The sequence below is a fragment of the Quercus lobata genome, chromosome 5, assembly GCF_001633185.2.
Source record: "Quercus lobata isolate SW786 chromosome 5, ValleyOak3.0 Primary Assembly, whole genome shotgun sequence".
Lineage (NCBI taxonomy): Eukaryota > Viridiplantae > Streptophyta > Magnoliopsida > Fagales > Fagaceae > Quercus > Quercus lobata.
The window spans coordinates 55,261,243-55,275,975 of record NC_044908.1 but is presented as its reverse complement, the minus strand read 5'-3'; the positions used below and the strand labels follow the sequence as shown (position 1 = coordinate 55,275,975).

At 37.7% G+C, this 14,733-nt stretch overlaps 1 protein-coding gene across 1 annotated transcript; it reads right to left on the bottom strand.

Moving 5' to 3' along the window:
- Positions 1–1,541: 1,541 nt before the first annotated feature.
- On the bottom strand, positions 1,542–4,755 carry LOC115993072. Its single transcript, XM_031117352.1, has 5 exons — positions 4,667–4,755; positions 3,155–3,950; positions 2,668–2,899; positions 2,073–2,313; positions 1,542–1,997 (listed from the first exon to the last, which is right to left on the bottom strand). The coding sequence occupies exons 2-5, from the start codon at positions 3,935–3,937 to the stop codon at positions 1,913–1,915; spliced, it is 1,341 nt and encodes a 446-aa protein (XP_030973212.1). The 5' UTR covers positions 3,938–3,950; positions 4,667–4,755; the 3' UTR covers positions 1,542–1,912.
- Positions 4,756–14,733: the final 9,978 nt, after the last annotated feature.

Below are 14,733 nucleotides of genomic sequence, written 5' to 3'. Positions count from 1 at the left end.
CTGAAATTGTTATCTTGCTGTTAATTTGAATTGGTTGTGATTTGGTTCTGCTTTGACTTGGTTGTGATCTGTTAAATACATCTAAATTGGTTGTGATCTGTTTTGTTTGAATTGAAATTGTTTATTAGCATTCTCATATTCCAAATCTTGGCGTGCAGTATATATAGTAAATAATACAAAAGCGGTCAGTGAAACTTGATTGCAAGACAACAGCAAACTGCAAAACTCATATTTCTATATTGGCTGTAGGGAAATAATTAGTTTAAATGTCTTTGACCTTGCAAGAAAAAGAACCCATGATTCAGAACCAAGATATTTTTTATCTTCTTGTTATCTTGCTGGTTTCAAATACAACTGTTATTTCAAATAATGTCTTGCTAGTTTTAGCAAAAAATTGACATTGAAAGACCAATTATTTACACTATTTATTTTATGTTAATAAATTCCTGTTATTAAGCCTATATTGATGTTGTCATTTACGTTGCAAGATGATGACCATCATTGTAATTTTTTTAGATGGTTGGACAGCAACACTTGTAGGTGTGGTGCTGAAACAGCACCTATCATGATAGCAAGGTTCAGGAGGCTGGAGAATGAGGAAAACCTTGCTAATGAGAGAGAGAGAGAGGGAAGCTCGTGCGTCGGAAGAAGAAGCATGAGAAAGGGAAAGAATTACGAAGCGAAAGGCAAAAAAGGCAAGGGTTGCAAAAAGGATTGCTAAAGAGAAGATGAACAAGTACAAACAAACTCTAGTTGTATCATGGGTGTTGTTCCTTGTATTCTACCTATTTAGTACTAGGATTGGGGTAGTTGGAAGGACTCAACTTTATCTACCCTGACATTTGCACGTATGTAATAGGCAATATGTAATCGAGTTAGTTTGGACACATGACTGTAACATACTCCTGTAAATTTTGTTAGTGCTTGACATTATCATGTCTTATAATAAGTCCTTCTGTTATGTAACTTTCCAAGTTTGTGAAAATGGAAAATTGAGTACAGATTCTTTGTTGTTTCAGATTCTTTCCAATCCTCCTATAACTTTTTGTTGTTTCAAATTCTTTGATCTGTATTAAGCCTTCTTTGTGGTATCAAATTTGCTCTTTCATCAGGGGAAAAAAATTTGTCCTTCATGGACATATACTAAGTATTGACAAAAACCAAATGAAGATGAGAGACAGAAAGCATTACTGAAATATATATATATATATATATATCAAATACATAAATAAAGAGGCCTTAATTGCTTTGATAGTGATATCTTCACATACACATAGGGACCGGTATATATATATATATATATCAAATACATAAATAACCTATGCATTATCAACAATGCTTTGACATAACCTGTGCATTGTAAACAATCTAATTTGTTTACATATCCAAGAAACAATATATATATACACAAAAATAAACATTTGAATATTAACAGAAAGATGATATAACATATTCCATTGTCAAATTATAGGAATAATATATAAGTTACAAAATACATTGTCAACAAGGCTTTGACAATGAACATATATATGTGAATAGTTACAAAATACATTGTCAACAAGGCTTTGACAATGAAGATGCTGACCCCCTAAATAACATCAACATAATGCATCATATCATCCAAAAGATGCATCATGTACATTGTAGTTAGTGAATAGGTGTCACCTAGCCTAAAACGGAATTGTACAAGTTCATAACTATAATATTACAACCCCTATAGGGCACTATACAGCCAGGTGGAGTAATGGCACCAACAACCCAACAAAATACTCCACAATACACAAAAAGCCATCACATATTTCCAGATTCAATGGCGACGACGCTCATAATCAGTCCACATGCAGTCAATAATGTCATCTCTAAACTAATTCATAGCATGCTTCGCCTGGTCAGACATCTCCCTAACATGTCTTCAGGTGGTTGTACTAGCAGATGCACCTGCAGATCCATTACCACTGTTTCGGGCAGCACCTCCACTCACATCAGCATTCTCCCAACTGTGAAACAACTCATTAGACCGGTTGTTCATGTGTATGAAATTGTGCACAGCACAACATGCAGAAATGACATACCGCTGGCGCAAAGGCTTGAAGTTTGGCATCGAGTTTAATATAGGAAAACGGGCTTTCAAAACACCAAAGCATCTCTCAATAACCATGTGTAGAGAGGAGTGTCTATAGTTATATAGCTCCTTCTTGGTTGTCGGTTGCCTATTGCTCAATCTGAACTCTTGAGCATGGTAGCGGGTGGATTTGTGTGGTGGAAGGAAAGACGTACCAATGGGGTACCCCAAATCAACCAAGTAGTATGAACCTACATCATAAACAAAATATTTTAAAGTTTCCATATGTCAGCCAAAAATTTATGTCAATTTAAAATTTATATTTCCTGTTTAAATACTTTGTTTATGTCAATTTCATATTTTCTGCTTGTTACATAATCACTTTCAGATCTACTACCATGTAGCCTTATTTTTCTTTAATCAAATAAACTATAGTTTAATCAAGTAAATGGCAAACGTGTTATATTTAATTTAAACACCATGTTAAGGAGTAATGCATAGAAACTAATCAAAGTTATTTTTCTCAGTTGGATAACTTTTAAAATTGCTGCATTTGCTGACTGAGCACTCCATAATTGGGCAGTGGAAATTAAAAAAAAATGTACCTTCTGGTGGCCATGAAAAGCCATGCTTTGGGTCCTTAATGGCTTTCTCCAATTCCCGTGAGTCATTCGCGCTACTTTCCCAACCCGAATGGACATACGTAAACCGCATGTCATGATCACATGCACACATCACATTAGTGGTGACAGTGTTTTTTCTACTCCTATATTGCTGAGTTTTGCCGGTTGGAGGCCAAGCACTCACATGAGTTCCGTCAATTACACCAATATATCTCTACAAATAGTTAAAATTAAATTATAAACAATCTGACATTCATCCAATGCACAAAATATTACATTTATACTATATGTTTTCCAACAAATGACCAAACTCATGGTTCCAACAACTTGCACAGCCATTTTCCCATATGTGAAAAAATTATTTTGAGTTTCTTAAGTAAAAAGGGAAAGTCCAAACCCATGGTTCCAATAACTTATAGCATTGGAAAAAAATTATTTTTATCAATAAAAGCAATAAGAGAAATTATACCTCAAACCATGGGTGATATTTGTTCACTTGGAGATGTCGTGGGAGGCCGGTTACATTTGGATCAGGCTTAATCAAGTGCTGACCATAGGAGTGGACAGCACGCAGAACCCTTCGAAATTTGTGGGCCACCGTCTCAGTCGAATGTTGAAATCTGTCCGCAACACACCGCATTCGAGTGTTATGCCCAATGATGTACAAGAACATAGCGACAGATTCTTGCACATCAACACGACCCTTTCCTTCCTTCAGATATCCATGCCGTTTCAACTCATCAACAAAATGATAGAATAACCGCAAAGACATGCGGAACATCTCAAAGCATTGTTTCAGATTTCCATCTCTAACCTCTTCCATATAACCACTACCAGTCAAAATGCTTGTACGCATCGGATGTTTGTTGTAGTAGTGTTGTACATAGGATGACATCTCCCCCACCAAACCATTTATGTAATTAAAGTCCTCCTCACTATCATAATCAGACCAGTCATAATCAGAATCAGTATCGCTATCAGACCAGTCATAATCTGTATCGTACCCATTGTTGTGGAGGATGTCATGGTCAGGGTTGAGGGAGCCGTGCCCAGTATCATTGCAGCACCCATGCATGTCAACATCTTGGTTAAAGAATGGGTCATCAAAGTCATAACTCCCATTGAACATCTCCTCATCCGGGTGATAGTAGTCGTCATCAAAGTCGTTGTCCCCACACTGCATCTCATAATCATTGCTGAAGTAGGCGTTGTCAAAGTCATAAGTCCAGAAGTCGTCATTGGGACCAGACATGAGGACCTATATGCTGAAGTGAAAGAAGATTAGCACAGATTTAAATGTAAAAATAAGCATAAACCAACAGTTATGAAATAGACAAGGTAGATATGGTACTTATGGTATAACAAATTTTAGAAAATGGCAAGAGAGCATAGAACAACAGTTATGAATGCTGAAATATTGAAACATAACATCACACAATAAAAATAGCATTTAATAAACATGACAAATAACAGGCAAGGTCTATTACAAACACCATCAAATACACATAAACATATTAAGTTTTTAGCCATCTATGATAGCTAGCGCTAACAAAACAAAAGATGGTCCAACCAACCACATGTCTAAATCCTGTTTTAATAAGTACATCCAAGTCCATGAAACTTGCACAACAAAACCCAAATAACATAAAATAAATAAACATAAAGCAGATCAGTTTTGCTTGTCGCCCTTCTGCTTCGCAACTAGGTCCATCCACCTCTTCCTCCTATGCTCTGGCATTCCCATGAACACCACCTTATTTTCTTTTATGTGAAGAGCCGTGGAAACGGCAAAATAGGCATCGTCATCAAGGTCCTCATGCTGATTCAGAACTTGAACAGCCTTTCCCAATAAGCATGGATCACCTCTAGCAGCTGATTGGCCACAATGGTTTGAGCTACCAACTGCCCTCCCCCTTCTTTGGGAATACCTCTTTCTAGTCAATGCATTATACTCTTGTAAAGCAGTAGTCATCTCACTCACCTTATCCGCGTTCTTGGCAACCTTCTTCCCCTTGGCACTAGAATTTTGAACGGGACGCTTATCAGGACGTTGGGTTTGGTCATTGAAAGGGCTCTCATCCCTTGGTATTCCGTCCAGGTTTGGACTGTAGCAATCATCATGAACCTCTTGGGTACAATGTCCATCGTTGACAAGTGCCTCCTCTAGGGCACGCTCTTCATCACTATCTGGGGTTGGGGTGTTAGAAGAGATTTGAAGGGCCCCAGTTGCAGTGGTAAGGGCAAATAGTTGCCTTAGTTTGTCATAGTGGTGGCAGCCCTTCTTCCGTAACAATGGTGCTTTTGGATCACCCTAAAAAGAACAAAACAAATTGACATCAAACAATATGACATACAAAAGACAACTGGGAAGTTAATAGAGATATGTAAACAGCAGATGGAATAAAGAACATACCGCAACCACATTTGCCCACACTTCGTCAAAACTGGTAACAATTTGAGTTAACTCATCTCACCCTAACCTCGTATGATTCAACAATTGCCCCCACTTTCGTTGTTTTTGCTTTAGCCTATTATGCTTTTGAATCACCTTCTTAGTCAGGAAATTCTTCCCAGTTTGAGTGTTAAGCTGTTTGGTAATAGATTCCCAAACAGGGGTCTTAAACACACCATTTTTCATATTCCCTTTAAGCTGTTCATCCAACATAATCTCAATGAAAATTTTTTCAATGTGGGGAGGCCACAATTTGTCATCCACCTCTTGTGATTCATGAGCCATCTAATACAAATATCCCAACACAAAAATGTGTTAATTTATAGATCATAGGTTTTAAAAATATGTCAATGTGGGTCCTTTTGGCCTTTTGAAAGATCAAACAAAATTTGTCTTCCAAAATTATGTACAAAAAGTGAGATCCATAACAAATCCAGAGGATGCAACCTCAAGTAGACAGAACCTCAAGCTTTATAGAATTATTACAAAACAAAGTTACAAAATAAAAGTGATGACTCAATCTGATCCAAGAGATTAAACCCAGTTGTACACTTTGTTATTAGAAAGAAAGCAGCCACTCTTGTCAAGAATAAATGACCATAGATATTGAATTTATAATAAATCACACACAAAGTCCCTTAAAGTGATTATAAAGGAGTGCTTCAAAATATGAAATTTCTGATAAACCATCAATGTAAAGAAAAGAAGGGAGACAGAAGCAACGAAATATTTATTGAAGACTCAGCACACACAATGGCAAACAAAGTCACAAAAAGATTGGATTTTTAGCATAAACCAGTGCTGATCCATACAATAACCCATAACATATACTCGAATCAAAGTTTCTCAGTCCATATTTCATCACAGACAAAGTCAATTATTTTACAAAACCCATCAGACACAAATTTCATTATTTTACAAAACCCATCAATGTTTAGGGAAATTGAAAAAAAAAATGAAACACAAACAAAATCAAAACAGAGCACCTGAACAAAAACTTTGAAATACAAACATTGAAATTGTGAGAAACACAAAACAGGGCAAGGTGGGTTTACGGAGGGAGAGAGAGAAAACACAGTCACTTGGGCAGAGGTTGGATTCTCAAATCGGAGTCGGAGCCGATATCGGATGTGTCGGGGTGTGCTTGTTTCTGGCTGAGACTCCTTCTTCTTCCTCTCGCTTTGTGCTGGGTTAAGAGTGGCTTATGAAAAAATGGAACAAATGAGAGGTCTGAGCAATAAAAGAAAGGCAAAAGTTGATATAATGGTACGTTGGTAGAGGTGGGTGAAAGGTGTTAATGGAGAAGCAGTAAATGGAGAAGGTGTAAAATAGTAAATGGAGTAAATGAAGTCAGCGGAGTTAAGAGAAGAGAGGAAAACAGAGGCCGAACTGAAGCTGGAGCATTTGGCACAACAAAAGCTTCCAACGGCTCTGAGGATGATGGGACCATACACTAAAGAGGGTCCCACACGTTTGCAATTATTTGCGAAAAATGCCACAGAACTCATATTTCAAAAATTGGAAACAACTTCGGAGGAGTTCTCATTTCTCATTCTCAAAACTCAAAATTTTGAGATATGAGAACTGGAAACAAATGCTGGAAATTAAACCAAACAATATTTCAACTGGTGGGTCCCACGGATTTTGAGTTTTGAGTTAAGATTTTTGAGTTATGTAACTCAAAACTGGCCAATCCAAACACCCTCTTAACCATTGGACTCCTAAAATCACATCACATCCACCCAAGGTTAGCACAATAGGTTTGGACCGAAAGTATACCCCTTCACTTCTTATACAGAACCATCTACAATTCTCACCTCCAGACCAAAACCTGTCATAGGTGATGTAGTCTTGGTTACCACTGCTATATCCATGAAATTACGAGGGTTACCTGTGTCTACAAGAATAATGATCCATTGTCCCTTGATTTGACTAGTGAGCCTCATGGTTCTTGGACTTAGAGTAGGACTTCCAATAATTAGCATAGAGAGAGATTTAGGGTAGACTGTAGTCTACCCATTTTTTCCAATTGCATCTGCAAGAATCTAAAACATCTTTAACCTCTTTCACTTGCACACCCTACCCTTTCTTTAGGAAATGAAGGAATGGCTTTATGGCTAGAATGCCATTATTGTTCACAGTTATAGCCTATGTAGCACAAGTATGGACACAAACGCGATATAACATTTAATTTCTTGAAAAACTAAGATACGACGCTTCGAAAATACAACAATTAATTATCTATTTATATTCATTTTTAATTTTAGGTATATTTCTTTAATAATTAGACATAATTTATGTTTGTTTTAGACTTTTAAATTAAGTGATAACAATAAAATGTTTAAAAATATATTTTGAGTACTCACACCAATGTGTGTAAAATGGCATAAAGTTTTGCACATTTAAGCTCAAAATTCACCAACATCAGTCAATTTAAAAGCAAGTAAATTTACATTGTTGCTACAATAACCATGTAAATATACATGGTTACTATTTACATGCAAATCCATTTGTTAATACTTTTTTACTCATATGCATAAAGAGAAAGAGAGAAAGATAATTTGAGAGAGTAATAAAAAATTGATAAAGAAATATTATTTTAATGAAATATAGTGTAAAATAGATAATTTGATGTAGGTGCTTGTAGGGACTAGGGCCCAAAATAATGTATTGGGCCTTGGGCCTTGTCTGAGGACACTAACAAGTCCGAGGAGGAGGAGATAACTATTACATGACTCCCAGTAAAAGTCTCATCAATGGGAGATGAAGGGAAGGAGGTCCAAGGAGGAATTCCTCCTCAGACACAACAAATGCAGTCCAAGTACGTACTTTAGCAATTGAAATGTGCCCCATGAACATGTGAGAGAGAAGGAAACTCAAAATATCTAAGAAAAAGTTGCTACCACCACATTAAGTGCACTGCAACTACTTTTCTGGCCGCATTAATGTGGAGAAGACCTCTAAATAGTGCTGCCTTGGCTACCACAACTCACAAAAGGCTGAAAGGGGTGTCTGATGGGATGGGTACTCAAGTGGGGATCCAGATGATCAACAAGTGTAGGGTCTAGATAATCAGGAATGAGCAATATAATGTGGAAGAACCCCCATGAGAGGGGGTGGTGAAAAATAGAGAGAGAACATTGTAGTGTACTGAACTATCTTAATATCCAACTGTGATCAGTATACATGAACTTTGGCCTCTTCAGACCAAAAATCCATTGACACCAATGTCTCTTATTTGTGCTTGATTGTCTTTTAATTCAACATTAGCTGTTGCCCAACTCATTAAGACCTAATTCTTTGACCCATACTCTACAAATTCATTGTATTAGGCTCATTAGACCAAGATTCCATACATTTGGGCTTGGGCTCCAAATCGTGCCCCTACAGTGCTTTTTTTTTTTTTTTTTTGAGAGAGAGAGAGAGTTTCAACCTATGGCATCCGCTTCTAATGATAGCTCTTTATCATCAGACCAACACACCAATCAATTTTTGGTGTAGGTAGGGATTGAATCCTAGATTTCTTATACAACCATAAGAATATATATATATATATCAATTAGATAGTCAAAAGTCACAGCAACCTAAATAAAAAATTTATTAAAAAATAACAAAAAACTCACAAGCCAGTCACAACTGAACTAACTAACCAGTAAATACCAAACTAAACATAAAATAAATAATATTCAAAAGAAAAGAAAAAGATACAAAAATGGGTTCTAGAGAGAGGCTGATAGACACAAAGAGAGAGAGAGAGAGAGACTGATAGAACTCTAGGTCACAGTCAGAACCATTTTAATTGAACACGCACTCACAACATATGGTATTATGCTAAAACACCAAGGAGTTCTCTTACGGCCGCAACAAAATTTCACATCAAGTTTAGGTGTCACCCCGAGTATGGTCCAATTCTCTTTGATTCTTAAGTTATGCAACAAGCTTTCGCTTTTGTATTTTCTCCCATGTAAAAAGGACGGGCAACTTTGTGGCCCACTCTTTAGCTAGAATGGCCAAATCTAGTCATGAGTTTCAAGTTTGGATGGAAGCGATTCCTAATGGACTGGCTTGCCTTGTATCTCATGACTCTTTTTTGTCTTTTTAATCTATTGATCTTGGAGTTGAGGGTTTGGTTTCTCAAAAAAGAAAATTAAAAACTATCATTAGTCAAAATAAAATAAAGTAAGGTTTTACCTATAACCATACAACTGTTAAATTAATTCAACATAAGCCAAAATCCTTAGTCTTTACTTTAGTACTAAATTTTTTTTCTTCTTGATTTTGATTTGACTAATGTTGATGTTTACTTTGGTAGAAAGGCCCAATACCTGGAAGAAACCTAACAATATGGGAAGAAAAAAGTTGGTAAATTGGGAAGAAAACCATTAACCCCAAATGGCAGAAATAATGGATCATAGGCCTAGAAAATAATAAATGGGTCTCAAAGAAAGCAAGCAGGCCTAAAGGAGCCCAAAGAAAGAAGTAGTAAACTCATGGGCAATATGGAAAGCAAGAATGGGCCAAAGAAGGCCCGAAGTAATGAAGTAAGTGAGTAAGGGGTTGATGGAGAGCCCATGAACCCCAAAAGTAAAGGATATGGTAAGTGGGCCGAGGAAGCCCAAAAAAGTTAGCAAAATCCCATGGGAACGCAGAATTAGAATGGACCAAGAATGCCCAAGGAAAGGAAATGGGCCGAGGATGCCCAAGAAGGAAGAAATGGGCCAAGGAAGCCCATAAGCAATGGAATGGGTCAAGAAAGCCCAAAGTAGCGTGAATGCAAGTCCAATGATGATACTGGGCCACTGTAATTAAAAGGGAAAGCATACAGTAGGCCCGAAAGAGGCCAAGCAAGCACGGATCAAATAACACCACAGTAGGAATAACGGAATGGTAGGGCAAGAATGCTAGCAATACAGAAGGAGGAAAAAGTGGGTTAAGAAGAGAAAAGACCACAATCAAGCAAGGCCTAGCCCTTGAAGGAAGCAAGCCATAAAGAATGAAGACTCAGAAACCAATTCACGCCACAAGAGGTCAAGAATGAGCAACAGAACACGCAGACGAGCCTTCAGGCCATGGCAAACACATGAGCAATAGACAAGCTTTGGACACACACGAAAGTGGAGCACGTACAAGGCCTAGGCACCACCAACCTGAACCCAGTTAATACATGAGTGGTGGACCATGGGTCAGAGGTAAGAGAGGGTATGGTCTAGCGGTGAGGAGAAGGGGGAGCCTATTCTGGGGTTCCCGCTCAAACTCTTTTGGGAGAAATATCTTGCTGGAATGACATACCACCCAAAAGAGGGAATGATAAGTTAGATCCACTAAGTGCACGCCATGAGGGATAGTAAGAGAGAATGCCCACCTTGCTCTAGATGGGAGTGCCACAGTGAACAAGCAAACAAAATAGAATTCTTTGTCTGGTAATAAGATGTGGCACGGCTAGCACAGGTAAATGATAGTGGCAATTGACAAACCAGTGGGTGCTCTAGAAGGACACCCACACCTAAGCAAAAGTGATTAAAGGGTGAAATAGTAAAAAACCAGTCACGGCAGGCAGTATATAAGGAGCCGCCACCGTGCACAGTAGGATCATCATCATAGCAACAATCACAATGAAAGAATCACAACATTACAACAATCACATCACCACAATCACATCACGGCAGGCATTTCTTGTTATTGTGTTGTTCTTTTCTTTATTTTAATTGAGAATCTTTTACTTATTCTGCCTATCAGCAAGCGTATTTCCTTTATTGTTGTTATATTGATTTTGTCTACCATAACTCTTTTGTAGCAGTCTCATCTGTCATGGGCATATGACCAAAGTTTCAATAAAAGGGTTTTAGTTTGTGCACAAACCGGTCTAAGGTGAGTTGCAATTGGATCAGTCCTAACTCTCTTACCCAAAATCTTTGAGCCATAGTGTGGCAAGAGGAAGTTCAGCCCACAATATCAGAATGGCCTACCACATTTAAATTGGCGACTCCGCTAAGGAGTTGGGAAATAGACAAGGATAGAAGACAAAAGCCCTTGCAAACCATGCCCCCAAGATCCAAAATAACACAAAACATGAATGTCATGCCCTCGCAGGCAAAGTCGAGGCCAATAACGCCCCACCAACAACAGCCTAACCAGGCAAAAGGTATCAACAGAGTAGGGGCTGAACCTCAACAATAGCCAAAAATCCCCACTGACAATGCCAACGTTTTTATCAAGGTGTTGCAATCGCTGCAACACTTGCAATAGCAGATGATAGAAGAAATTCAGCAACTGAAAACGGACAAAACGAAGGAGAAAGGGAGCTAGCATGACCCAAAGCATGCGGTAGACAAGGAGAAAACTCTAGTTGGAGGTGCTTCACAAAATGCAGAACAACGTTTCATCACTATGGCCGAAGTGGCAGCTCTCCTGGAGCAGGAGAGGGCCAGAGTGCCTAAAGAAAGGCCTCCTTACCCATTAAGAATACTCAACAAGCTATACCCTGAGAGATATGAACCACGAGTTTTTGCCCAGTACAATGGCAGAAAGGGAAGTGTTGTCGAGCACGCAAGCAAGTTTATTGATACTCCTAGCCCTTATGTGGCAGACGAGGATTTATGTCTTCGAGAATTTTCTAAATCATTATGTAACTGTGCATACACCTAGTACATCAGTCTAAAACCAGGGTCAATCCCAACATGGGATGAAATGGTGGATGTATTTTGCACTAAATACTTCCATGGAGAAGCAATAGTAACGCTTGCGACTTTGCAAGCAACTAAGCAAAGAAGTGGTGAAGATTTGATGGAATACATCAAAAGATTCAAAGACATAGCACTTGATTGCTATGATCATTGTGAAGAAAAGACATTAGTGGAAATGTGTATGACAAACATGATCCGAGAGTATAGAGCTGTCTTGGAAAATCTGAAAATTTCCCAGTTTGCACAATTGTTGCAGAAAGCCAGGAAGACTGCTCAGTTAGTGAAGCCAAGTTTTGACAAAAGAAAACGCCCCACATGCTATGGCAGTATCCACTAGCGAAAAAAAGAGGAAGGCTGACGGAAAGGAATACGATACCTCTCCACCACTACCATGCACCCCGAAGGAGCTAGATGTGCTTTTAGACAAGTGGATAGCAAACGGAGTTTTTAAGCCTAATCAAGTTTCCAAAAAGCCCACGAAGGAAGAATAGAGGGACCCACACTTCTGCCACTTGCATAACTATGTGCAATATCCTACCGCAGAATGTTGGGCACTCCACAAACTGGTGCACCGCAGAATCAAGGAAGGGACTGTGGAGCTATCCCAGCCAGAAGTTCAAAGAAACCTGATCCCAAACCACAAACAGAAGGGTATAGCAGCAGTTGTGATTTGTGCAGATCCAGGGGAGGACAAAGAGGAGAGTATAGCCCTGCCTGCTGCAGCAATTACCACCTTGCAGAAAAGTTCTAAGTTCAAGAATTTGTTTGATCAGTTGGGACTCACAATAAAAGAGCAAAGGATAGCTACAGAGGCCCTGGTAAGCATTGCCTCCGGGGTAGAAATAGAATGTTTAACAACAGAAGTCGCAAATGACAAAGCCCTCTCGTAGAAATCAAGTGAAATCACTTTTATTGATGAGGATATGGAAGTGGGGTACTCAGATCACAGGAGGCCCCTTTACTTAGCAGCATCTATAAATCAAATCCCCATCAAGAGAGCCTTGGTGGATAATGGCACTTCCGTAAACCTTATCCCACTAAGCACTTACAAGCAACAGGAATTTTAGAAAGAAAGATTCAGGGATACCCAATAGAAGTAACAGGATTTGAGGCAAGAGGCGAGTACACAGCAGACCACATTCAACTATGGCTGAAGGTAGGGCCAAATATACACAAATTTAAATAAAATAAGATAAAAATGATAAAGAGATGAAATCAAGTTAAAAATTAGGAATTGAACCCAAGATCTCTTATTTGAAATAAAATAAGACAAGATGCCAATTAGTTTTTGGTGTAGGCAGGGATTGAACCCAAGATCTCTTATTCAACCATTAGAGACTTTACTAGTTGAGCTAACTGAAACCCACACATATAAGTCAAACCTAAATTCATTAATTAATGAGAAAATCAAACAATTTAAATTTATATCCACGAAAATCTCCATCTCCCCTTTTCTCAATTAATTCCCTACATTCATTAGATATGTTATTTGTTCCCCCCCCCCCAACCCAAAGTACTGCACTCCAGCATCAATTTTTAAACGTTCATAATTATTGGATTTAGTTTCTCTCATTAATGGCAATCACTAAATTAGTAAAATAGACCCAAAAAAATTGCCTAACCACTATCAGGCATTAACTCAATAAAGAAAAAATGCATTAATATTTATTACCATAAAGAGAGGTGATCCTTTCAAGACATGAAAGTTTGAAAATAATAATAAAGACATGACATATACTAAAGAGAAATTTTGAAAACAAAGGCCCAAATATACACAAATATAAATAAAATAAGATAAAAATTATAAAGAGACGAAATCAAGTTAAAAATTTGGAATTGAACCCAAAATCTCTTATTTGAAATAAAACAAGACAAAACACCAATTAGTTTTTGGTGTAGGTGGGGATTGAACCCAAGATCTCTTATTCAACCATTAAAGACTTTACCAGTTGAGCTAACTGAAACCTACACATATAAGTCAAACCTAAATTCATTAATTAATGAGAAAATCAAACAATTTAACTTTATATCCACGAAAAACTCCATCTCTCCATTTTTCAAAATTAATTCCCTACATTCATTAGAAATGTTGTCATTCATTTACTTATTTGTTCTCCCCCCCCCCCCCCCTCCCCATAGTACTGCACTCCAGCATTAATTTTTAAACATTCATATTTATTAGATTTAATTTCTCTCATTAATGTCAATCACTAAATTAGTAAAATAGCCACGAAAATAATTGTCTAATCACGGCCAAACATTAACTTGGTAAAGAAAAAGTGCATTAATATTTATTACCATAAAGGGTGGAGATCCTTCGAAGATATGGAAGTTTGAAAATAATAATAAAAACATGACATCTATTGAAGGGAAAGTTTGAAAACAAAGAACCAAATATACTTAAATTTGAATGGGGCACAAACTTGTGAATATGTAACCCCTATTTGTCATTAGTGGGGCACAGCCTTATGAATACCTAACCCCTATTTAACATTTAAGGGGAGCAACACCCCCCCCCCCCCAGTCTTGCACTCTAGTATTAATTTTTAAATGCTCATAATTATTGGATTTAATTTCTCTCATTAATGGCAATCACTAAATTAGTAAAATAGCCCCCAAAAAATTGCCTAACCACTATCAGGCATTAACTTCTTCTTCTTCTTTTTGAGAAATAATTATAACATGCTGCTAACCCCGCAGCTCGAACCCTTTTCCCTCTAGATCCCCAAGCACTTTGTACATAGGGAGGTGCCAATTTAGCTACAAGGCCTTAACTTGATAAAGAAAAAATGCATTAATATTTATTACCATAAAGAGAGGTGATCCTTCCAAGACATGGAAGTTTGAAAATAATAATAAAGACGTGACATATACTAAAGAGAAATTATGAAAAAAAAAGGCCCAAAAATACAC

Coding starts and splice junctions, on each gene's coding strand:
- LOC115993072 (XM_031117352.1), bottom strand. CDS start 3,937: ATGTCTGGTCCCAATGACGACTTCTGGACTTATGACTTTGACAACGCC. Junction 2,900..3,154: donor AATATCACCCATGGTTTGAG/GTATAATTTCTC, acceptor AACTATTTGTAG/AGATATATTGGTGTAATTGA. Junction 1,998..2,072: donor TTCAAGCCTTTGCGCCAGCG/GTATGTCATTTC, acceptor GTTGTTTCACAG/TTGGGAGAATGCTGATGTGA.